The following is a 25171-nucleotide window of genomic DNA, read 5'->3' as shown; positions in this document are numbered from 1 at the left end:
GTAAGCCAGGGTGTGACAGTGCCACTTCTTTGAAGTAACAACTGCACGTGCCTTCCAGGTGATCAATGCCTCCCCATTGCCTTCCATGCTGACAGCTCTGGGCAGAGCTGGGACCCGCCAGCCAGTGTCCTGGCTTCCCTGGGCTCCTGCCCTGCCTGGCAGCGTGTCCCCAACTCCTGTCCTCTGCTCTGCCTGCAGGACTTTGGGAAGTGCCCGCGGCTGAGGCTGTTTACTCAGGAGTACATCCTTGCCTTGAACGAGCTCAACGCGGGGATGGAAGTGGTGAAGAAGTTCATTCAGAGGTGGGTCTCTGGCCAACGCTCCTCCCCTCCCTGGCCTCTGGGTGCACTTGCCCCTCTAGCCCAGAGCCACTTGCTCTGTGGTGCCTGGGGGGAGCCACTGCTGGTGTTCCAAGGCTCCAAATGTCCCTTCTTCTGCGAGGGCCTCTGCCGGATCCTTCCCACCATGTGTGGTCTGAGCCACTTATTTGCTGTGTGATACTGAGCCAGTCACTGCACCTCTCTGATCTTGTTTCCTCGGATGCCCATGGGGGGCTTTTGTGCAATTAAATGAGGACCAAATATCCGAGGAAGCCCCTAGCACGCCGCACGTGCCCGGCAGGAGCTCGGGGAAAGGTCGTGGTGCTGAGCGGGGTTAGCGTTCCCTCGGCTCCCACAGCCCTTGCGCTGCGGGCCTGGGGTGTTAGGAAGGGACCCCCCAGCGGTCCCAGAGCTGGGACTTGAACAGCCACCTGTTCAGCTTGACCAAGAGGAAGCCAAATATTCTCGTTCTTACTCACCTCTGGTGTTTGGGTTTTGTTTGGTTGGTCGGCTGGTTGGTTTTGCTTTTGTTTTTTCTATTTTTTTATTTTCTGTCTGTGCTTTGGTTTGCTCGTCCCTAGAACCACAGAGCCCTTCATCCGGTCAGTGTGGCGATCGGTGAGCCGACGGGTGGGCGGCAGCCAGCACGGCGCAGAAGCCTGTCGCTGGGTTAGCCGCCATCGTTACTGCTGTCTTCAGAAAATCAAAATGCCTTTTCTAAACCAGTTCTGAAGCCGTGCATTTCCTAAACAGGCTCACATCGCATTTCCAGACCCAAAGGATGAGCTCTTCTGCCCAAGCCCTGGTGACTTCAGGGTCCCTTTAAAGCGCCTGGCTGTGGTTTGTGAAATGCCATCGGTCTGGCCTCTCAGTAGCAGTGGCCGCAGCGGCGACTTCCCAGCAGTGTGGCAGGTGTTATCCTCAGACCTGCAGTCGGCCCACTTTACAGATGAGGAAACTGAGGCACAGAGAAGCCATGACAAATGATAATGACCGGCATTTATTGAGTACTTAGTGACTGTGTCCCAGACCCCAAGATGACCGTAGTAATTTTTCTTCCAAAGCAGGACAATTTTGAGGGTAAAATGGGATGTTATAAATAATTATTCCCAAACCACCAGGTAGAAACGTGACTCCCAGGACATACAGTCACCCCATGCCAGGTCATTCTGTGAATTAGGAAACTTGGCCCTCACTGTAACCCACCGAGGTGGGGACTGTTGTCCTCATTTTGTAGCTCAGGAAACTGAGGGTGGAGCATTCAGGTAGCTCGTCAAGGCCACTCAGCTGGATTTGAACCCAGGCACCCTGGATCTGGAGCCCACAGCCTGGAGCTTTGCTCTCTGCCACCTGCACGTGGCACAGCCAGGACCCAAACCCTGGTGTTGCCGACCACATGGTGAAGGCAGAACAGGCCAGCCCGGTGCCCGAGTGGCACCTGGCATTGCCCCTGCTCCCCACCTCCCATCTCGCTGGCATCTCACCCCTGCCCTCTGCTCTGTTCCAGCATGCACGGCCCCACGGGGCACTGCCCGCATCCCCGGGTCCTGCCCAACCTGGTGGCCGTGTGCCTGGCTGCCATCTACTCCTGCTACGAAGAGTTCATCAACAGGTTAGTCACTGCTGCGGCCAGCAAGGCTTGGGTGGGGGGCTTGCTGCCACCCGCATCGTGGGCACAAGTCACCAAGGACTGACCAGGCTGGGGAAGTGGAGTGGCTGTCGCTAGACAGGTCTCCTGGTGTATTTGCCAAATTCCCTGAGCCCGTTGCTGCCGGGGCCCAGGCCCTGGGGCTGTTGCTGAAAAAGCAAACACTGCAAGTCCACCCAGCAGCTGCAAGGCTGTGTGGCCACTTGGCTTTTGGAGCTAACATTTTTGCTGAAGATTTCTCATGACACATGGGTGTGCATGCTTGTCAGTGTGTGTATATGCATGTGCACACGTGTGTGTACGTGGGTATGCAAACGCATGAGTGGAAGGTATATACACCTGTGAATGTGTGTGTGTCGGGGTGAGTGTGCCTGTGTGTGGGGACACTGCTGATCATCCCACCACGCACAGGGCAGGCCCCACAACATGGAATTATCTGGCCCCAAATGTCAGTAGAGCCAGGTCGAGGAGCTGGGTGGTTATGGAGCAGGAGCAGACACTGTGCTGTGCACCTAAGAGTTATGTACGTGACTGTCGTGGATTTAAGTTACACCCAGGGTTTGCTGGAGCCGGCTCACCCCTTACGTTTGGGAGCACGTGTCCCAGTTCTGCAGTGACTTCACGTGGTGGTTCGAGGTCAGTTGTGGGAGTATTTACACCAAGGAAATTGGCAAGCACTACAGACCAGGGCTGCTTTTTTTTTTTTTTTTTTTTTTTTTTTTTTTTTTTGAGACAGAGTCTCACTGTGTTGCCCGGGCTAGAGTGAGTGCCGTGGCGTCAGCCTAGCTCACAGCAACCTCAAACTCCTGGGCTTAAGTGATCCTACTGCCTCAGCCTCCCGAGTAGCTGGGACTACAGGCATGCGCCACCATGCCCGGCTCATTTTTTCTATATATATTTTAGTTGGCCAGATAATTTCTTTCTATTTTTAGTAGAGACGGGGTCTCGCTCTTGCTCAGGCTGGTCTCGAACTCCTGACCTCGAGCGATCCACCCGCCTCGGCCTCCCAGAGTGCTAGGATTACAGGCGTGAGCCACCGCGCCCGGCCCAGGGCTGCTTTTTTTCCTGGAGAGTTGGTTGCTAGACATTTACCAGCATACCGTGGGTTATGTCCTAATAAAAAAGGAAAAACAGAAAAGGGTGCCCAGGCCCCGCCCACTGCCATTCTGATTTAGCTGGGACGGCCTTGGCATCACTGTTTGTTGCACTGAACTCCCCGGGCAAGTCTAATGCACGGCCAGAGTTGAGAACCCCTGGTCGCAAAATTTTTCTATCCGTGGTCCTGGAACACCTGCTCCAGAGTCACCTGCACTGTTTCTTTAAAAAGCAGATTCCTGGGTGCAGCATTTTTGGGCCAGGGCCCAGGAACCTGCATTCTTAGATTCCACAGGGGATTCTGCAGCTAAACATGGAGGATTCCTGCAGGGGAGGAGCTGAAGAAAATCCAGGGTGCCTGGAGCAGAGGGAAGGAGGGAAGAGAAAGATGAAGCTGGGGAGGGAGACAGAGCTGGCCACGGAGAGGCAGCTTCGCAGACCCCAGCAGTCTGGGGCTCCCCTGGGCTGGTGGTAAATGCAGATTCGGATTCAGCAGGTCTGGGGCAGGGACGCTACACGTCCGAGCTCCCAGTCCGTGCTGGGGGATGGAGTACACTCTGAGTGGCAGGGCTGTCCCTGTGTTTCTGTGGCGGAATTTTTATTCTGAGAACTTTGGCGAGTCGACAGTGGGTTGTAAGCAGACGAGGGACGTGGTGAGATTTCAGTTCCAGATTTTCCTCCGGTGGCCGCTGCTGCTGGGAGGATGCACGGGAGGGGCAGGCTGGACTGCGGGGGACGCTGGGCAGCTGTTACAACGAGGTGCCAGGGTGGAGGCGTGGCCGGGTGGGTCCTGCTGCCTCCCACCCGCCCCGGTAGTTTGGAACCGCCAGGTTCCAGCCAGTGCTGTTAGTTCCTCGGGAACATCAGCATCACCCTGGGAAGTGAGACGCTGCCAAGACGTTTCCCGGCTCGGCTCCGTCACACCCCGCTGGTCAGCCCCCGCGAGATAAAGCCCTTGATGTCCTCCAGGCGGTCCGCGGGGCTCTCGGTGGGCACACAGTGTACTCGCGCTCAAAAGAACAGACAGCCTGACCCAGGTTACCGCGGCTCTCTGGAAAATCACCGGTCTGAGCCAACAGCCTTGAAAATCCACTCCTCAATCCCAGCAAAGGAAACAAAGGGGCTGGAGCGTTGAGCAGTCGGGGACCAAATCAGATCTGAACCCGAGGAGAACTCGGGCCGCCCCTCCCTGCACAGACCACACACGACTTCCCATCCGCCACGGATTTCCCAGACTTGAGCTGATGGGTTGTTTTTTCCCCCAGCAAAGCTTAACGGGTATTTATTAAACACCCTGGTGGGCCCAGCTCTGGCCTGGCTCATGGCACATGCCGGGTAAATCCAGACCCTCGCTATGCACTGGGTTCGAGTTCTGCATGTTGCCCTTGGAGCTGCTACGCAGAACCCAGCAGCGTGGCCCAGTCCTCAAGCCCCAGAGAGGCAGGCACATGCGTGTGGCACATTTGGGGAGTGACCGGACAGCTGTCTTTAATCATGCCATTGTGCTTGGAGTCACTTGGAGCAGTGGGTCTCAACCTTGACCACACACGTGGGGAGACTTAAAAATGACTCAAGTCCAGGCCCCACCCCCGAGATTCTGATCTAACTGGGCTGTAGGACATTTAAAAGTGCCCCAGGGGATCCTGGTGTCCGGCCGGTGGTGGATGGCTCTGGTTTAGAAGGAGGGGGGCAGGAAGGATGTGAGCAACACGAAGAAGAAATCAAGGAAGACTTCGTGGAGGAAGGGACCTGCACACGATCTTCAGGGACCTTAGAAGCCCCCTCCTAATGGGGAGGGGCCTGGGCGTTGCATTCAGAAGGATCTGGTTTCAAATCCCATCTCCCTCAACTCATAAGCCGCTCAATCAGGGTGGATCATTTAACCTCTGGGGGTGCCCTTCCTCTCCTGTAGCACAGAGATGGTAGGACTCGCCCTTCAGCGATGTCTGTGCTCATCTGTGTGGTAGCACTTAGCACTGTGCTGGCCCGGGGCACCAGGAGAGGAATCCCATTGCAGGTACTACTGTCCACTGGATGCGCCTCCCAGGGAACTGGCTTCATTGGGAAGTACTTATTAAGAGGAAGGGCTTTAACCAGGTTGAGGCTCTGACAAGTCCTGCTGTAAAGAGGCCAGATTTCATCATGTTTGGCCCAGCACTTCCCGAACAAATGTGACATTAATGATTCCATAGAGCCATTTCTCAGTTAACACGTGTTAGCACCCTGTGCACGTGTTGTTCCTCCAGGAAGTTGGAGATGCTGCGACTGGGGGTTACCCAGGAGGGGCGGGGGCTGCTGTCCAGAGCTGCAGACGGGAGGGCCCCACAGATACCAGGGCCCAGACTAGAATTCTGGGGTTTCTCAGCTGGCGGGGGGCCTGTAGAGCTGAGCCCTGGGGGACACTGTGGCCTCGGGGTCAGAAGTAGGAGGGCAGTTAGACAGCAGGAAGCAGCTAGAAACAGAGTCACTTAGTGTGTCTCACAGGTGTGTCAGGAAGGTGGCCAGGAAGGTGTCTTGGTGGAGAATGCTGTCACGTACAGGCAGCTTCGCTCCGTCGTTCAGCACGTATTTATTGAGCGCCCGCTGGGGCTGGGGCTCTGGACATGGGCAGCTGGGGTTTGGGAGCCACTTCCACCTCCTCCTGTCTGCAAGGCCTTGGGTGAGCTGCCCACCCGCCTGAGCCTCAGTGTCCTCGCTGGTAGGATGGGGGCGATGACGGCCTTGCCTCACAGCCTCATCTGGGGATCCAGGGAGGCGTTTAACACGATGGCGCCTGGCGCATCGCGCGTGCTCATGGATGCCCGTACTCACGTGCCCTCTCCCACCTCTTCCCGCAGCCGCGACAATTCCCCAAGCCTGAAGGAAATCCGGAACGGCTGCCAGCAGCCCTGCGACCGGAAGCCCACCTTACCTCTGCGCCTTCTGCACCCCAGCCCGGACCTGGTGTCTCAGGAAGCCACGCTGTCCGAGGCGCGGCTCAAGTCGGTGGTTGTGGCCTCCAGCGAGATCCACGTGGAGGTGGAACGCACCAGCACTGCCAAGCCGGCGCTGACGGCCAGCGCGGGCGACGACAGCGAGCCCAGCCTCATCGACTGCCTCATGGTCAGCCCTGCCTGCAGCACCATGAGCATCGAGCTGGGCCCGCAGGCCGACCGCACGCTCGCCTGCCACGTGGAAATCCTCAAGCTGCTGTGAGTGCCAGCCGGGGTGGGGACGTGGCTCGGCCTCCGGGTGCGGCTGGGCCTGTCGGTTCTAGCGAGGTGCCCAGGGGTGGGCTTGGGTGAGTGTGCGTGTGTGAGTGCACTCGAGCACGCACAGGTGTGGCTGTGAGGGGGAGCACACAGGTGCTTATGTACAGGGGCATGAGGGCACACGAGGGTGTGTGCACAAACATCTGTGGGTGTGTGTCTGCGAACATACGGTGTGTGCATACACATAGGGTACACGCATAGCTGTGTCTGTACACGTGTGCTTGAGTGTCCAGACACGTGTGCATGCACAAGCATACATGCGTGTGCGTGTGTGTGTGTGCATGAGTTTGAGTGTGTCTGGATATATCTGCCAGGGCATGAGGGGCATGAAGGTGCCCGTGTGTGTGGACTTCTCTGCATGTTGTGTCAGGTGTGTAGGTTCCTGCTGAGCTTGTGAATGTCTAAGTGGCTGCGCTCGTGCGTGGTATGACAGCACACGTGTGGTGGCCTGAGTGTGTGGGGTGGGCATGTGGAGGGTGCAGGAGCCGGATGTGGGCACGTGTGGATTTCTCCTTGGGCCTGTGTGTGTGTAACTGTGGAAGTGTGGGTGTGTCCAGGCACTTGTGCTGGTTTTGTACATGAGTGGCTACGAGCGCGTGCCTATTTGTACACAAGAATTAGAGTGTGTGTTTCTCTGTGTACATGTGCAAGTAGGCACGTGAGCCCCAGCGTGTATTTCTGTGTTGTGTGAGCCACGCATGCTTATGCATGTTTGGGGTGTGAGTGTCTACATACAGATGCATGTGTCTGTGTGGGCGGTGGGGCATGTGTGCAGGTATGTGTGGCTGTGCGTGTTTGTGCCCACGTGCCTGGGTGTCCGTGAGGTTGTGTGTGCACATTTGTGGCTGCGCCTGTGGGAGCCTTCTGTAAGGGGAGTGTTGTTTTGGGAAACGGCTGGGCTGTGCCGAGGTGCAGAGCAGCCTCTGCCTTGTCCTGGGCGAGTTCCCGATGGCAGGGAGGGCTTGGTGCCAGGCTGGTGGAAGAGGCTCCAGAGAAGGAACCAGGAGATGTGACCCGGGTCTGCCCTGGGCGGTACCACTTCTGAGCTGGGTGCTTCGGGCCTGTCCCTGCCCCTCCCCGAGCCTCAGCTTGTGACTCCAGAACAGTGGGGGTGGCGGGGGTGGGGGGTAGTTCCTAGTCCTTGACCCCCAGGGATCTTTCCAGCCTCTCCAGTCATACCCTCCACGTGTGCCTGGTTCCAGGATTCCCTGCTGGCCCCTGCGGGCCCTGTGGCCCCACCTCAGCAGGTGACCCCCCTCCTGGCTCTGCCCACTCTCCGGAGACCCGAGTGCAGACATTAGCGTTTCCACATGCAGTCGGCTGTGGTTGCTGGACTTTGCAGAGGGATCAGGGCACGGCTGTGTCATCATGTGTAACCGACACGTGGTGCCTGTCTAAGGCCAGGGACACCAGGGGCCGTCACTCTGCGGGGAGGCCTGTGGTGACATCAGCGTGTGCAGGGGTTCCACCGAGTCGCCGTGTAGCGTTGGTTCCTCCTAAGTCCTGAGCACGTGGCTGCCCGAGTGTGCCCGGAGTTTGGGGGGGACAGTGGGCTTCTGGTGGCCTAGTGAGCTGGTGAGACGGGATGGGAGGTGCCTCAGGGGCCCTGTGTGTGTCTGTGGAGGTGAACACACACCTGCGTGCGCACACACACGGTTACACAGTGGCTCCTGGGGGCTTGAAGAGGATTGTGAAGGCAGCGTCCCCACACGGCTTCCCCTGCCCCAGAGAGGAAAGGGCAGGGCCTCCCCGGGGGTTGGTGCCAGCCACGCCCGTGGTGAACAGAGGCCAGGTGGGGACATACCACATTCAGCAGCCCCCCAGCCAGCGAAGTTCCAGGTGCCACTCAGCACCGTGGAGCACACCGCAGCCCTCTGCATTCCTTCCAGGCAGGGCAGAGCAGTGGCAGACACCCCCCAGAGGACAGGTCAGCCCCCGAGAGCCCCAGGTTTTGGGAGGGGCTCCTCGCTCTGGTGGAGGCATAGGCCCGCCAGGCCAGGAACGGGCCCTGCTCTCTGCTTCGGCCCTGACTCCAGCTGCTCTTTGCAAACGCCACAAACGCCCAGGCTTTCTGCCATCTTGGTCCTGACTCATTCTTCTCATTAAGCGCTAAGGGTTTCAATTTCATCATGCAGTTGACACACATTTTTTTTGCTTTTCCATAAACATGCTAGTGAATGAGGGCTCTGTTCTTCCTGATGCGCTTCCAGACCTCCCGCCTGCCCACATCACTCGGCCGCCAGGGCGTGGGCGGGGGTCAGGGGCCAGGGCCAGGGGCCCAGAACAGGTGGGGGGGGCGGGCAGGAAGTGTTCCCAGTGGGCTGCCGGGGCAGGGCCCACTGCCTCCCGCTCAGAGCAGCAACTCACTCCCAGCCCAGAGATCTCCCCAAAGTAGGGGTTATACTTCCCGGAGCCTCTTGTACCTTGGGGGAGCTCAGAACACAACTTGGGCCTGAGGACTTTATTTCCTAGCAACTTTCCTTCCCTAACCCAGTGGGTTCGTTGGAGGCCTCAGACCTGTTGGATGCAAACGACCCCAGCAGCCCACAGGCTCCAAAGTGAGATACGTTGGGAGAAGCTCGGATTCGGTCAGAGCGTGCTGGATCCAAGTCCCACGTGTCCACACACTGGTGACCGTGGGTGGGTTGGTTGTCCTCTCTGAGCCTCAGCTCCCCAGCCGGGAGGTGGAGTGAGTATGGCTGCTCGAGGACATTGGCACAAAGAGTGGTGGGGAGGGCGGTCTGAGCACCCAGCGCAGCGCGGACACCCCTTGCCAGACAGACACCTGGCGAGTGGGCGTGGCCACCATTCACGATGCAACAGTGTCTCCTCTGTTTCAAGATACTGTTAAGATAAGAGTCAGGTGCATCATTGATTCAATAACAGCGCTTTGAAAGGAGGGAAAAGACCAATATGGTATTCAGCGCGCACTTGGATTGCGAGAAGCTTGCATCCGGGCATGGAGGGAGTGTGGCATGTGGCTTATCTGCTGTGTGACTGTGGGCAGCAGTCTTGGCTCTTTGGGCCTCAGTTTTCTTGTCTGTAAAATGGGTGCCTTCTCGGAGGACTGTGTAAGAATTCCGGGATGTTGGAGATTTCCAGTGCTGGCCCAGCCTCTGGTTCTGGGTAGAAGTGAGCTGCTATGACCAGTATTGAAGTGCTGCCCACATGAGAGTTGTACATAAAGAAGAAGGAAGTAGATGGTTTCATGTGGAATCGAGGGGGCTTAGAGGGCATCATGGGGGCTAAGGAGCCTCTCTTGGCCCAGTTTGACCAGGCCCCATTGGAAAGGGCACTGCTGGCCCCAGGGGGTGCAGGGCAGCGCAGCCGGCGGTGGGGAGGGTTTCTGAAAGGCACAGCCTTGGTTAGTCATGCGTAGGAAGCATCATTAGAATTCAGTACCTCTGAAAAGTAGCTTAAGCTGCAAGAATTCCCTGCAGACCCTTGAAAAGGAACACTGTTCCAAACACAGGTCAAGGTTGATGCCGAAAAAATCACCCCATGAGGCCGGGCGCCGTGGCTCACGCCTGTAATTCTAGCACTCTGGGAGGCCGAGGCGGGTGGATCGTTTGAGCTCAGGAGTTCGAGACCCGCCTGAGCAAGAGCGAGACCCCATCTCTACTAAAAATAGAAAGAAATTATATGGACTACTAAAAATATACAGAAAAAATTAGCCGGGCATGGTGGCGCATGCCTGTAGTCCCAGCTACTCGGGAGGCTGAGGCAGGAGGATTGCTTAAGCCCAGGAGTTTGAGGTTGCTGTGAGCTAGGCTGACTCCACGGCTCTCACTCTAGCCCAGGCAACAGAGCGAGACTCTGTCTCAAAAAAAAAAAAGAAAATCACCCCATGAGGCCTGAGCTGAAGGGATGATGGAAGGAACGTAGACTTGGGAGCCAGACGGAGCAGGTTTAGACCCAGGCTTCACGCTCACATAGGCTTTTTCAAGTCCAGCTTCCTCCCTAGTTAGCTCTGTGACTTTGGCTGGTGTCTGAACCTCTCTGGGCTTCCATTTCTCATCTGCGAAATGGGGTTCTAAAGCCAGCCTGGCCCCGTTAAAGTGAGGGTTAAACGTGTGGGTGCTTCATGCCTGAGGCATGTCGGAGGCCTGGGGAGTGCTCCTTTCCTCCTTCCTGGATGGGCAGTCAGGCCCCTCACACCCTGCCTGCCGGCCCCCTGCCATCCCAGGCCAGGTTTGCCCAAAGGGGAGAGGCAGCAGGCCCGTCAGAGCCAGGGCGGCCCACACGCCAGCCCTGAGCCTGGCACTGCTCTCCCAGCGCTCGTGGCGGGAGCTCTGCGCCCTCCGGGGCCTGTGCCAAGGCCAGCTGGAGAGAAGCCCGCCCGCAGGAGGGTCCCTCGTCCCACTCCTCAGGGACCTGGCCAGCCTGCCCTGCCCCCCAAGACTGGTCAGACTGGGGTGGGGCCAGCAGCCAACCGCAGACTGTCAAGGCTGGACCGGGCTGAAGTGAGGAAGGAAGTCGGCTTGCCTTCTTCCTCTTTCTGTGCCCCCACAGCGCCTCTGGGTCCCGTGGGTCCTGTGTGTGCCGCCATGATGGAGCCGCCAGGACGCCAGGCCCGGGCTGGGGAGGAAGAGGCCTCTGCCCAGACCCCTGCCTGAGGCAGGCCTCCGCCTCCTGCTGGGCTCCACACCTGGGAGTGCAGGGCAGGCCGCGGGTGGCCCAGGGGACAGACTTGTCAACATCCCCCTCTGTGCGGGAGTGAGCCCCGGGCCATGTGGCTGCCCCAGAGCCCAGAGTCCACCTGCTCCACGCCCTCCGAGTCCCACTCTGATTGCGGGTGACGTGAAATCTCCTTAGAGTTCTGTATTTAATGGCATTTCTATATAGAACACATTTATTTTTTAAAGTAAAAGGAAAGAAAAACTAAGTGTTCTTTTGATACGGGGAAATCGTCTTCCTCCATAGGCGTGCCCGGGCCACTCTCCCTGGGAGACGCCGTGTCACCGAGGGGGTGGAGCACAAACACGGGCCCAGCTCCCGGGTCCAGACCCCAGTTCTTGGTAGCTGTGTGGCCTGGGGCCAGGGCTGCAGCCACCGAGTCTCAGTTTTCCTGCCTGTAAAATGGGCATGGCAGGAGCACCGCCCCACAGGTCCCTGGGGGAAGTCCTCGGCGGAGGGCACAACACAGGACAGGCGCTGTAGGCCAGGCTGTTACCTCGTCTAGATTCTCTGGAAATCATGAGAGTCAGCGACAGGTGGGAGGAAAGGCGGAAGGGGATTTTCGGAGGGAAGACAAGCCAGCTGCAGAGACGAGGTCTCTGCGTCCTGACCTACATCCCACAGGCCTCTGAGTTCCTGGGCTCCGGGCCTGGGCAGCATAGCGCGGGGGCTTCCGTCCTCGGGCACGGCGGGCCAGCGACCTGCCGAGTCCTCGGCCACTGAAGTCAGACGGTGTCTCGCCCTCACTCTCCCCTCCTCGCACGACGTCTGGACATGACAGTTTGCAAACCCGGGCCCGGTGCACGGCACAGTGAGAGCCGGGTGAACTCAGCTGGCATCACTCTTAAACTTATCGCAGGCCACAGGCTTTTCTGGCAATTCTTTTCTGAGCATCTGGCATGTGCGTCTTTCCTCAGAACCTTCCAGGGTGTGCTCTGGGTTCTGAAGGCCACCACTTTATCGTGGGTTTGTTTGGAGGAAGTGGGGCGGGAAAAGCCCTGGTCCAGGGGTTATCTGAACCGACCATTGCCTGCGGGAGCGTGTCTGTCCTTGGGGGTGAAAACATCTTGCTCTGTTTCTATAGAAGGCACAGTTAGACATGGGGCACGCAAACAGGTACGCAGGCTGTCAGTGGCATCAAATTGTGTGGGGTGGGAGGCCAGTTAGGAAAAAAGTCTAGAAAATTCTTTGGGAGGGGAGAGGTGATAAAAGAAGGTTGAGAAGCACTGAATTCCAAACGTAAGGGATTTGCAGGGTTGTGGGACCAAGAATCGGGCTTGGGGTCCCAGGGCCTTCCCTCTGCCCAGCCCAGGTCCAGGTGCCCCAGCCTTTCCCGGGGCGTCCCTGCCGGTGCCAGTGGAGCATCTGACTGCAGCACCCCCAGCACGGGCCGCAAGACAGGGGTCCACGTATCCCCTCGTGCCAGACTCGTACCTGCTGCCCTGGTCCAAGTCAGGAGGTCGGTGGGCCTTCCACTCGAGCTGGCACCTGGCGACACCCACCGTCCTGTAGGATGGAGACTCGCCAGCACCCCTTCCGCTGTGCCGCAAAACACACACCCCAGGCTCTGTCCCAGCCCAGGCCCAGTGTGCCTGGGACTTGGGTTCGGCAGTCCTCTTCTGAGTCCTCTTCTGAGCACCAACTGTCTGCCAGTCCCAAGGCCCAACATGGGGGGTACAGAGGAAAGACCCAGCCTCCCCTGGGCTGGTTGGAGGTGAAATGTGCATGAGCTTGGGAGCACCAGGGACAGTTCTGTGGCTCGGGTGGGACAGCTCCAGCGGCCACCCCTCGCTCCGTGTGTGAGGGTTTAAGCTCTGGGCCCTCGGAGGTGCCAGGCCTGGCTTAGGGTGGTCGGTGAGAACCACCCGGCTCTGGGCTTGCTCGTCAGCCGAGTCCCTGAAGCCAGAGCAACCAGGGACCCCAGGTCAGCGCGGGCCCCAGGCTCCGAAAAAGAGAGCCCCGGAGGTCAAATCTCACCCACCGGCTGGTGACTTTAGGAGAATCAGGAAACATCTCTGAGCCTTGGCTGTCCTCACCCGTAGAGGGGGTTGTCGTGATTCTGGTCTCTGGGGGCCATGCTTTGCTGTGTGGCGCAGGCCCGTCCCGTCTCAGACTGAGACACTGGTGTGCCCCTCTAGCTCTCTGGGCCCTCCCAGCTTTTGGGGGGAAGAGTTGGGAGAAAAATTTTCTTCTGTATGAAGCTGTGCTGGTAGGTTGGGAAACAGCCTTGTTGACCTCTGGGAATCTGAAGCTGTTGCCTTCCCCTCCTGTGACCTCTGCGTGGCACAGCTCCATGGTCACCCTCAGCGAGGTGTTTAACTGCTCCCGTCTGTCATTTGGACTCACTTGAGGTCACCGCACAGGTCCCGTCAGCTAGTGCAGGCAAAGCGCTGGGTACAGGTCCCAGCGTGGGTGCTCAGTGACGTGCAGCTTTTGTTATCGATGCGACTGTGGTTTACAGTGGCAGACGGTCTCGCCAGGGTTGGACGGGGTGTGACTCTCTCGAGCCTGGTTTAACCCGACACTGGTGTGGCAGAACCTGAAATACCTGGTTCAGAGTCCCCGTCACCTCTTCCTGGCTGTGTGGATGACTCTGAGTGGGTAACACCTCTCCCAGCTGCCTCCCTCGTGAAAGGGTTAAATGTGTGGCACTTTCTGCTCTTGCTCTGACTGAGGTTGAGTCCCCTTTCCTTGCCCAGGCAGGTGCTGGGCTTTGCTAAGATCTCAGCTTCAGTCTGTCAGGGCTGTGAGAGCTGAGGGCCTGCAGTCAGATAAGCCTGGGTTTCGTTCCTTATCAGCCACCACTGTGTTAGCTTGAACAGTTTCCTTAACCTCTCCGGGCCTCACTTTTCCTCATCTGTTAAATGGGGCTAATCATACTGGCTTTGTTGTGGTCTTGCAAAGGGCAGATGAACCAAGGTAAAGCTCTTCAGCATAATGCAATGCGTGCAGGACAAGTTGGTGAAGTTGTAGCTGTTACCACCACCATCATCGTTACTACTGTCATTAGCACAACTGTAAAAATCTTCTTGCTTGTCTGGAAGCAAGAATAGAAGTATCCAATATAAATCAGGAGGGTTGACCCAAACTACAAATAAGTGGTGTAGAATTACTATTTTTTATGAATCGGTCTATAGATTTGCCACTCAGTTCTGGTCAATCAGAGGCGAGACTGGCTCTGCAGTCCCAGCCTAAGCCCCTGTACCAGTTTGCTAGAACTACCGGAACAAAATCAATAGCACAGACTTTGTGGCTTAGACAACAGGAATTTATTTTCTCACAGTTCCGGAGGCTGGAAGTCGAAGATCAAGGTGTCGGCAGGGCAAGTTTCTCCTGAGGCTCGTAGGTGGCACCGCCCGGCTGTGTCCCCATGTGGTCTCCTCTGCACGCACATCCCTGGGGAATCTGTGTCCAGATTTCCTCTTCCTATAAGGACACCCATCAGTGGCCTCATTGTAACTTAAAGACCAGATCTCCCAATACAGTCACATTCTGCGGTCCTAGGGGTCAGAACTTCAGCACACGGGTGGGGACCACAGTTCAGCCCTTCACACCCGCTAATGGTTCAAAGGAGGGAATGGACGGTGATGGCGTAGCCTTGGGGTGAGGGGCTGTGAAATCCTGAACTAGGCACTCAGGCACTTCAGCTGCCAAAGGGAAGTCTCTGGAAAGGTTCTGTCGGTCAGACTCGTGGCCACGCCGTGAGCATGAGGCTGCTTGTCCTCGCGGCTCCCGGAAACTGGGGTGTGTGGAGCAGAGTTGGTGCCACTGGACTCCTGCAGGCTCTCATCCCACTTCTGGGACAGCACATCATTAACCTGTCCTTGTCCCGACCAAACCTGACTGTCACGCTCTCTCGTCCTAGGTCGGATTACGATGACTGGAGACCGTCTCTGGCCAGTTTGCTTCAACCCATTCCATTCCCCAAAGAGTAAGTCCCACGCGCGTCTCCGGAACCTTCTGACCTGTGAGAAGAGCCTCAGTTGTGCACTACGGCCTTAGTGGGGACCAGTCATTTCAGGGGACGTGCCACAGCACAGTGGGAAGACCAAGGGGACATTGGTCCCAGCCCAACCACATCCTCAGCTGTGGGACCTCTGGGGAGGCACCTCCCCCTCCCCCAAAAATGGGGGAATTAGAAAAATGGGGAGCTTGTGGGGGCTGCCTGTTCCCATTGCTACAAGGCTTCACAGAGCTACGAATGCAGACACGGCCCTCCCCACGGCACCTCACATGCAGTACTGTTAGCAACTGCCATTGTGCACCAGGTGGGAACAGTGATACCCACCTCCCCTCTCTCCAAGGGGGATGGTAACAACCACAGTGTACCGTAGTGTGTGGCATTGCTTGCCGTGCCGGAGCGAGCTGCTGGAAGCGCTTATCATACCCAGGATGGGCGCCCGGCTCGGGCTCCACGGCGAATACGGCCCAAAATGGAGCCTCCATCTCTCTCTTGCCAGCCCTTACCCCAGTACTGAGTCTGTCACGGCAAAGCGGGGAGAACACTGGTGGATAATGGCCGGAGGAGAAAGCTTTGTCTAAATAACCAGGCCCTGAAATGCCTCCAGGTCTCTGTTTCAATAGCTTTGAAGAAGCCAGGCCTCGGGAGGCGGCCGGGGCTCTCTCGGGAGCCGATTACTGGGCGCTGTTTATGAAGTGCTGCTCTGCACGGGCACATTATGCCGAGTAATTGCCCCATTTGCTGGCCTGGCCGCTCCCCGAGGGCCCCCAGGACTAGAGACCGGAGAAATCCGACTCCTAAGAGGCACTCGGGTCTCGGAAGAGCAGTGGCGTCATTGGCTGCAGCCGGGACGCACTCGGCTGTGGCCCGTGGCACAGCTCGCCTGGAAGAGTGGTCCCCAAGGCCGCGCTGATGCGAGCGGTAATGAGTGCGGCCGCCCCTAATTGTGGAACAATTAACAAACACACCTGGGTCCCTGGAGCCCACGTGCACCTGCACGTGCTCACGCACCAGGTGACGGCTCAGCGCCCCTCCTGTTCGCAGGCCTGGGCCCTGGGGGGCTCTGGGGGTTCGGGGGACTCAGTCTGTTCATGTTACTATGATCCTTGGCCTCATCAAAGGGGGCCTTTGTTTTGGAGCTTTGAGCAGAGACAGAATGTCGGCACTTCATTCCCAACTTCCTCTTCATTCTTCGAACCAGACGTAGAGTCTGGCCATCCCCAGAGGAAAGTCTCTGGAACATTGTGCTGTTTCCGAAGGGCCCTGCTAACCGCCAGCTTTCCCTTTGTTTTTGTTGCAGAGCTCTCGCGCACGAGAAGTTCACCAAGTGAGTATCTGGGCACCACCCCCGTTACCTCCTGCTACTCTTGGCCTCTGTCCGGAGGTCTCCCTCGGTGGCCGGCCTCCCCCCGGCCCCCTCTCCGTGGCACGCACATTCTGCTGAGACGCGTGTCCAAGCCCATCCAGGCGCTTCCTGGACCTGTCGGCCCGCCCGGCTCCCTGGCCCCATCCCAGCCCTCCCACGGCCCCACACCGTCCAGCGGGGCGGACCCTGGGGTGACTCCACCCGCCCTGCCCCTGTCTTCCAGGGAACTGAAGTACGTGATTCAGAGGTTTGCTGAAGACCCGCGACAAGAGGTGAGGCCTTTCTTTCCGCATCGTGGGTCCGCTGTCGGGGGACGGCAGGACTCGTGGGGGCCTCTCAGAGGCCCTCTGAGGCCCTGGCAGGGGCCTCCGTGTCACCATCGGGCATTCCGACGGTTTACAAAGGCTGCTTGCCTTGTGCGGAAACACAGCCCCACCGGCCTGTGACGTCCGTGTTTTACTGGACACTCGGGTGAACCAGCAGCGGTTTCCCACGGGCTGGTGGTTTCTCCACGCAGCGGGGGCCTTGACTGGGGTGGGCTGGTGGGGGGCTCCCAACCAGCTCGGGACAGCGGATCAGTGGGCTGAGGAAGGAGTCCGACCCGGATTGGAGCCGCGTTTTTATTTCCTGGCATGGTGACCAAGGGCCTCCCTGAGGGGCCCCTCTGTCCCTCACAGAAGCTGGGCTCCCACCGTCCACCCCAGAGCCCGTGCGCACAGGCGGGCAGGGACGTCGGGGGGCTGGGCACCAGCGTGTGGCTCTTCCCCTGCCGCGGCGTCCACACAGCCGTCACAGCGGCAGTGGCCCCTGGCCCTCAGCAAGTGCTCACCTGTGTCAGGCACGTTCGTCTTCTCGTTCACTCCTCACAGTGACCCTCTGAGTAGGTTCTACTACTGTCCCCACGTTACGTCAGAATTACCCTTTCCGAGTTGAGGAAATCGAAGCTAAGTTACGGCCCCACCATTGCACCCTTGGTCCACGACTAAGGCAGGACTCGAACCCCAGAAGCCTGGCTCCAGATCTGCGCTCACGACCAGCTCGCTGGCTCCCTGCGCCGTGTGATGAGCCTCCCCGCCCCAGCCCCCGCCCCGGCCCCTCCCTGTGCGCATGGATTCTGGGGTGCGGTGGGGACCGTCTGAGGGCCGACCCGGACACAGGTCGTGCCCGCGGCAGGGCAAGGGGGAGGTTGTGCAGAGGAGAGTGAGTTCACTTCACTGCGTCCCGCGAGGCTGCGGGGAGCAGGTGGTACTGGCCTGGCTGGACTCAGCTTAAATAAGTGGCAGTTGGGCCGGGAAACTTGACCTCGGTCTGGAAAAGCCAGTCCTGGGCAGGACGGTGGGCAGTGGGGTTTGGGAAGGAATGTGGGGACATGTGGACACCAAGGCCCTGCCCATGTCCGACGACTGCAGGTCTCTGTCACTCAGAACCCACAGTTCCTTGGGCTCTGAATCTAACCGTTCTAGAACGGTTCTCAAACCTGAGGATTTTGTTCAAAAAGCAGCCCTCCACTGCTCCCCCTCTCAGCTCCAGCTCGCTGGGCCTGGCTGAGCCAAGAATCTGCGTTTTGAGCAAGCATCCCAGGTGGCTTTGATGTGTACTGGTCTCCACACTGCACTGTAAAGCCTAGTTCTAGAAGGATCTAGTTGTAGAACACCATGATTCTGAACGCCGATTCTGAAAGTGGCCCTCAGGCGTGCTGGGCAAAGGCAGAAACGTTGGCCGGGGCGCTTTAAATGGTCGGGTACCAGGGACTGTCTCCACTTTTCTTAAACTGAAGTCATTGCTTGCTGCGTGTGACGACAGCCTCAGAATTCCCCTGGCAAGCGAGCCTTTGTGTCCAACACGGACTTTGAAGCTGGGAGAATCAAAGTGGTACCAGCTGCTTCCCAGAGCGGAGAGGCAGAGCCAGCTGTGGAAGGGAGATCTCCAAACCGGGGTGATGGGCGCGAGTCCCCGAGGGCTCCCCAAGTCAGGAGGATGCCACAGCGCTGGCCTCGTGCTGTCCGCCTCTGGCCTTTATTTTCTCTGCGGGTTCCTTTTATCTTTGTCTCCCCTTTTCCTCCTCACTCTTCTCTCCCCCCGACATTCTCCCTCCTAAATGAAGCCAAAGTTGTTTTCTTTTAAATTCCTTGCTGTATTTATCGGACAGCATTTTATATTTTTGAGTCCTTATTTTTCTGAAGTGGATAAGTGAACCCTTGATATTCTTCCAACTCAGAGAGAAAAAAACAGAAAGCCCACTGCCTTTGTTTTCTGTTTGCTTATGTGTGGGTTTTGATCAATTTCGTATCTGTGCGTAAGTGACTCTTGGCAGCAAATTGTCCTTTACTCCTAAAGGAAATGATCAAGAACGTCTCTCCGCTTTCTTCTGAGAATGGGGAGGAGGAAAAAAAACAAAGGCTTTTGTGTTTCTCTGTCTCTCTGTAATCGCAGTGGGGCCAGAGCGGATGTGGAATTCCTCTCAAACACTCATGCACACACATGTGTGCGCTCACGTGCACACACACCCCACACAGAGCCTGGGAAGGGGCTGGGGAGCTGCGCTTTGGCACTGAAGTTGCCCCCACCCTGGACAGAGACCCAGAGACGGAGGTGGGGGTGGGACCTAACGACAGAGGGCTGCAGAGTCCCAGAGAGAGAGAGGAAGGAGCGGGACAGAGACCCAGGGAGGACAGTGCCCACGCAGCGCAGCCAGGAAAGTCGGGGGTTGGGGGGAAAGCAGGCTCCTGAGAAGGGGGGTCAGTGCTGGGGACCAAAGAGAGAGGGGAGAGTTTTACAGAGAAAGGTCAGAGAGCAAGAGGTTTACAGATTTAGAGACGCAGAGACAGAGAACAGAGAGTTAGACACAGACAAGGGACAAGGGCAATGGCCCCGCCCGGAGGGCACAGCAGCAGGGGGCTGCGTCTGGTCAGCTGCCTTGGGCGTCCCCTGCCCCGGAGCAGCCCCAGGCCTGCCTCTTTCCGGGCGGCCACGCAGCCAGCACCGATGGCGAGTGGCTGGCAGTCCCTAGCGTGGAGACCACGATGTTTCCCAAAAGGTCTTTCATGGGATTTTGTGGAAGGCTTGGGAGCTGCTGGACAAAACAAACTTTAACAGGTTTCTGAACCGCGGGACTTGCCCGAGCCTTTAGCATTAGTGAGTAGGCATCACGGTCACCGTGGTCACCAGGGCTGTGTGAAACTGACTGGCCGTGTCTGTCCTCTGTCCGGCAGGTCCACTCGTGCCTGCTGAGCGTGCGGGCCGGCAAGGACGGCTGGTTCCAGCTCTACAGTCCCGGAGGGGTGGCCTGTGACGACGACGGGGAGCTGTTCGCCAGCATGGTACATGGCCTGGCCCCGCCAGGGGCTGCGCGCTTCGCCCCGGGCCGGGGGGCCCCTGGCAGACACAGGGCTGCCCCTCCCGACTAACGCATAGCTGCCCCGAGCCCACCGGGGCCAGCCGGAGTCCCCAGGCTGACATGATGCTCATGTGAGCGTGGCGGTGACAACACGACCACAGCTGTCATTTGCACGTGTCTTCTCTGAGCAGGCTCCAAGCCGAGAGCTGCATGGTCCCACTGTCACTCAGTCTCAGTGCGGTGTGGAGGGGACACAGGCTTTACCCCATTTTATAGACACGGCGGCCAAAGCCCAGGCATTAACTGCCCGAGATCACACAGTTAATTGTCGTGGTGTTAGGTACGGGGGATTCTAGGTGGCACCATGAGTCCCCCAGCTCATTTCATCCTTACAGTGAGGCGTCAAGGTCAGGGTGATCGTCCCACTGCAATGAAGGGTCTGAGGTCACCAAACCGATAACTGCATCCATGGTGACTTCTGGCACTTTCTTTGTGCCAGGCGCTGTGTCAGACACTTCACAGGCACCACCCTTTTTAACCTTTACAGCAACCCGAGTGTGTAATTGCACCTGTGTTGAAACAGGCCCAGAGAGGTTCAGGGACTTGCTTGAGGGCACACAGGCCTCCTGTTTCCAGCCCTTGGCCAAGGCCACATGCCTCCTTCCGGTAGTAAAGGGACACAAGCTCCTCTGCCCCGGGGCGGGTGAGAGATGCAGCACGTGAGGTGCCCGGTGGCCGGCGTAGTCGTGCGGGAAACGACGGGGTGGTGACTCTCATCTTTCTGGGCGGCCGGTTAGCGGGGCGAGCGCTTCACAGAGCTGTGCAGCGAACTCAGCGGGGATGTCTGACGGGGATGACAAATCGAGGCGCGGCCTTGGGAGCCCTTCTGGAAGGGGCCTATTTTTAGGCCCCTTTTCTCGCGCCTTCCCCTCCGCTCCTCGCCGGCTGCTTCAGGAGGCCTTTCGAGTGCCCGGTGTGTTCTAGAACATGCCCGGGCCCTGCCCACCCGCACAGCCTCCTGCACACGCACAGCCACCTCTCAAGGGTTCTCCTCTGATGTCACAGCCTCACCATGGCAACGCTCAGTGGTCCCCCACCACTTGCTGCGGGGACTCGGTGAGGGAGCTCGGGGAGCTGGCAGCTTCCCAGCCGGGAGATTGCATTTGTATGCCAGGGCTGTTAATGATGGAGCGGAAAAAACACGCCCGGGGAAGGAAGCAGGCGGCCACTGGGATGGAAATGCGTCGTTTCCATGGAGACACATGGCGAGGAAGCCATCCCTGGATCAGGCTGCCGTGTCTGACCACCGAAGGGCGTTTGCCATTGTGTGCGGTGGGAGGAAGGCCAGCGGGGTGTCTGGGCCTCCCCAAGCTCGGTGGTTGGGGACCCCCCCCTGGGGACCCACGCCCCACAGACCAGAAAGAAAGACCTCCCCACACGTACCCCAAGATGGCACAGAGTTTGCCAGTTCTTGGGTTCCTGGGGCAGGTGGTCTCCCGAAACACCCTGCGGGGCCCGCAGAGGGCTTGGCAGGGCAGCCCCATCCCACACACGCGTACCCCACAATCAACGGCCGCCCAGAAATTTCCACCTGGTTCCAACAGCGCTAGGAACTCAGAGGACCAATGGCAGCAGACGCTTGAGGGGAGCAAGGGAGGGGGGCTTTTTTTAAAATTGTGGTAAAATACACATAACATAAAAGTTGCCATTTTAGCCACTTTTAAGGGTGCAGTTCAGTGGCCTGAAACAGTCACGCCGTTGCGCTGCCGTCACCAGCGTCCGTGTGCAGAGCTTGCTCCCCGCCCCGGGAACACTGACTCCCACTGCCCCGGCCTCGGGCCCCGGCAGCGACGTTTTGCCTTCTGTCCCTGTGAGTTTGCCTGTTTCAGGCACCTCACATAAGAGGAGTCAGATTCTCTTTGTCCTTCTGTGACTGGCTAGTGTCACTCAGCATCGCATCCTCGAGGTCCGTCCCCATCGGGGGGCGTTGTCCGTGGGACTCTCGTGCCTCCCCACAGATCTGGTGATGGCAGAGCACCGCGCTGTCTGGGAGGGGATGGGCCGGTCTCTAGAACGCCCCCCAGGCTCACGCTCCTGCCGGCGTGTTGGAGCCTGCACCTGGGGCTGCGGCCCCCAGCGGCCCCGTCCCTTCACCCGAGCCCTCTTGCCCCTCAGGTGCATATCCTCATGGGCTCCTGTTACAAGACCAAAAAATTCCTGCTCTCCCTGGCGGAAAACAAGCTGGGACCCTGCATGCTCCTGGCGCTGAGGGGGAACCAGACCATGGTGGAGGTAAGCGCTGGCCCGAGGCCCCGGCAGGGCCGGCCGCTGTCCGTCCCTTCGTCCTTGTGGATTGAGGACCTCCGGGAGCCAGGAGCGGTTATAGGAGGGCGGCGGGCCAGGCGGGTGCAGGCTCAGCCCTCCGAGCTTGGTGGGAGCCACAGCTGGGGGCCAGGGTGTCGGTCACAGGGGTCGCGGAGGTTTCTGTTGTTCGTCTGATGCTGGGTGACAGCCACCCCTATGGGGGCTTTAGAATCACGACACTCATTTGTTTTGCTCATGCATCTTGGGGTGCCGAGGCACAGCCAAGCCATTCTCACTCGGGGTCTCATGTGGTCGCAGGCAGATGGGGCTGGGTCAGGCCATCTTCAGAGGTCCCTGCATTGGCCTGAGGGGACTCAAACAGCGAGGCTGGAGCAGCGGGGGTGCCCCGGCCCCTCCACGTGTGGCCTCAGGGCGGCCTGCTCACCTGCCGAGAAGCACACACCCGAGCTCCCTCACGTCACCCTCCCCGGCTCCTTCCCTGCTCCTCTGTCCCCCCCCACCCCCCGTGTCCCCCTCCAAAGTCCCCAGGAGCCTGGGACTCACAGAGCAATTGTCCTGAGACAAACCAGGCAGAAGCCGAGTCACCTTATTAACTTGGCCTCAGGAGGCGGGTGGCTCACGTCCCCCATATTCTACCCCCTGGAAGTAAGCCACCAAGCTGGCCCTTAGTCAAAGGCGTGGAAATGAGACTTCAGGTTTCGGTGGGAAGAGCATCCGAGAATTTGCAGGCGTGTTTCAAACCACCTCATGGAAGGAGAGGTCCAGTGAGGTTTGAGCACTGAGGAGGAGTCCACAGGAAGGCAGGAGCAGGGCCGGCCATGGGGACAGCATGTGCCAAGGCCCTGCGGCAGGGAGAGGCTTGGGGAGGCTGGGTGGCTGGAACACAGTGAACCGGGATGAGGGGTTGGGATCTTGCTGAACATGCATGAAAAGCCCGGTAGGTGCCCGAGGTGTGGCGAGGAGTTTGGATTTAGCCCTGACTGCCCTGTGATGGGGACTCGGGTGGTGGGAGAGGATGGGGCGGGGAGCAGGAGACAGGCGAGAGGAGCTGCGGGGCTCAGGCTGAGCGGGCTGTCCTTGGCAAGTGAGCAGTCACGGGAGAGCCAGGCATGGTGGCACCTGTAGTCCCAGCTCGTCAGGAGACTGAGGCAGGAGAATTGCTTAAGCCCAGGGGTTTGAGACCAGCCTGGGCAATATAGCAAGACCCTGTCTCAAAAAAAAGAAGTCGTTACTGGAGAGCAGTCGAGGCAGGGCTGTTCAGCTGTTGACCCGGGCAGGAGAGCTGTCCTGGAGGCAGCCTGTGGCGGGTGTGCCCCGGGCTCCAGCCCGGCCAGGCGGCTTCTCTGGACCACCTCCCCCGTGCCAGTCACTGGGGGAAGAACTGGGGGCAGCAAGAGGGCTCTTTGGGGCTCTCTGCCACCACTCGGGCCTGGCATGCCCCAATCCCGCACTCAGCACGTGCACCGACATTCGCGTTGTGCGACGGGAAGCTGGCACGTGGTTCGTTGAATGTCGCACAGCCAGGGATGCAGGGAGGGGACAGCAGGGTTGCTGGTTTTCTGAATGCAGCCGCTGGGGTGCCCAGAGCGTGCTCAGCTTACGGGCTCCTGGGGGGCTTCCGGATGGGCCGAGCACCTCACCCGGGGCCGCGGCCGGGCCGTGACGTGCGCTGTGGTTCCGGGCAGATCCTGTGCCTGATGCTGGAGTACAACATCATCGACAACAACGACACCCAGCTGCAGATCATCTCAACCCTGGAGAGCACGGACGTGGGGAAGCGCATGTACGAGCAGCTGTGCGACCGCCAGCGGGAGCTGAAGGAGCTGGTGAGTCCTCGGCCGCCAAGGCCGTCCCCGGGGCGCCGGGCCGGGCGGGCCAGAGCGAGCACCCGGGAGTGCAGTGGGACAGAGCCCAGAACTGTCACCTGCACCTGCGTGGCCCCATCTCGCGGAATATCCTCCAACCCAGGTAGGTCGGGATTATTACCTGCCACTTCCCAGGTGATCAGAGAGAGGCACAGAGAGGTAAAGCAGCTGGCCCAGAGTCACACAGCTCACGCTGGCCTGGCCAGGACTAGATCTTGTCCCGCTGTCACTGCCCACCCTGCCTCCCTCATGTCCCTTAGACTCCCATTTCAGTGCCTGGGGCCCGACTTCCAGATGCCAGCACCCACACCTCTGCCGAAGGCTTCCTCCGTCCATGCGAATGCACGCACACGCGTGTGCACAGCAGCATAGAGCGGTGCAGGTTCTTGCCCCTGACCTGGAGCAAGCCTCAGCCGCTGGCTACTGAAAGAGGGTTATAAACACCCCAGTCCCTCACTCTTGGGTGGGCCGTCGCCGAATCTCTGAGATGTGGCTTCTCCGTCATTGCCTGGAGGCCCCAGGGGGATCTGGCGCTGGTGCCCCCGGTAACCACTGGATCGATACCACCCGCTTCCAGAGGGGATGTCCCCAGTCTCCCTGCCCCACTCCCCACTGCTGTTTCATGGGATCACTTCCCCAACAAACCGCCTGCTCTCAAGCCTCATCTCAGGATCTGCCCCTGAGACCAGGACCACCGTGGTGTCTTCTGCCACCAAGAAACTAGCGGCGGCTCCCTGGGCGGCGTTTACAGGGGCGGGGGGGGGGCAGGTGGAGACTCGGGGAAAGAGCGGGTAGTAACCAGTCCGGTTTCTGTTGCAGCAAAGGAAAGGTGGGCCCACCAGGCTGACACTGCCCTCCAAGTCCACAGTGAGTGGGTGTTTCTCTCCGGGGGCGGGCGGGGGCTGGTCTTCCCTGCTGGAGAGCAGCGGACGGTGCTGTGGGAGGTGGGGGGGGAGGGGAACAGGGACCCCTGGTACCTGACAGGCCAGCTCTCCCAGGGGGTAACTGCGTTGCAGGAAGGGAAATGAAAACCAAAGAGAGCATTGAAATATTATGATAAAGATTAATATTGACATTATGATAATGATGTTAACATGTTACCAGTTTTTGTTAGTAATAATGGTAATAATAACATGGAGCATTTATGCACCATATACTGTAGTGTTAGTTCATTTTGTCTTCACAACAACCCTATGAGGTACATGCATCTCACCATTCCCATTTTACAAGGTCTTCAGGGATCTTATTTCCTAACATTCTACTGTCCCGTTGTGCTTGACACGTGGTTTCTGCCTCATGGACCAAGAGGGCTGCTCAAGCTCCAGC

The 25171-nt window shown here is 58.7% G+C and overlaps 1 protein-coding gene across 3 annotated transcripts in view; it reads left to right on the top strand.

Moving 5' to 3' along the window:
• LOC123625065 (c-Maf inducing protein) overlaps window positions 1-25171 on the top strand; it is a 233675-nt gene that overhangs the window by 200581 nt on the left and 7923 nt on the right. For all 3 annotated transcript variants that reach the window (XM_045533279.1, XM_045533281.1, XM_045533280.1), the window contains 10 exons: window positions 199-302; window positions 1828-1932; window positions 5901-6254; window positions 14857-14922; window positions 16253-16279; window positions 16542-16590; window positions 19531-19638; window positions 21831-21947; window positions 23666-23806; window positions 24665-24712. In XM_045533279.1, coding sequence (XP_045389235.1) covers window positions 199-302; window positions 1828-1932; window positions 5901-6254; window positions 14857-14922; window positions 16253-16279; window positions 16542-16590; window positions 19531-19638; window positions 21831-21947; window positions 23666-23806; window positions 24665-24712 — 1119 coding nt within the window. The remainder of the gene's footprint in view (window positions 1-198; window positions 303-1827; window positions 1933-5900; window positions 6255-14856; window positions 14923-16252; window positions 16280-16541; window positions 16591-19530; window positions 19639-21830; window positions 21948-23665; window positions 23807-24664; window positions 24713-25171) is intronic.

Source organism: Lemur catta, chromosome 20, assembly GCF_020740605.2.
Source record: "Lemur catta isolate mLemCat1 chromosome 20, mLemCat1.pri, whole genome shotgun sequence".
Taxonomy (NCBI): Eukaryota; Metazoa; Chordata; class Mammalia; order Primates; family Lemuridae; genus Lemur; species Lemur catta.
Note: the sequence above shows the minus strand (reverse complement) of the source record. Positions and strands in the feature narration are given on the sequence as shown.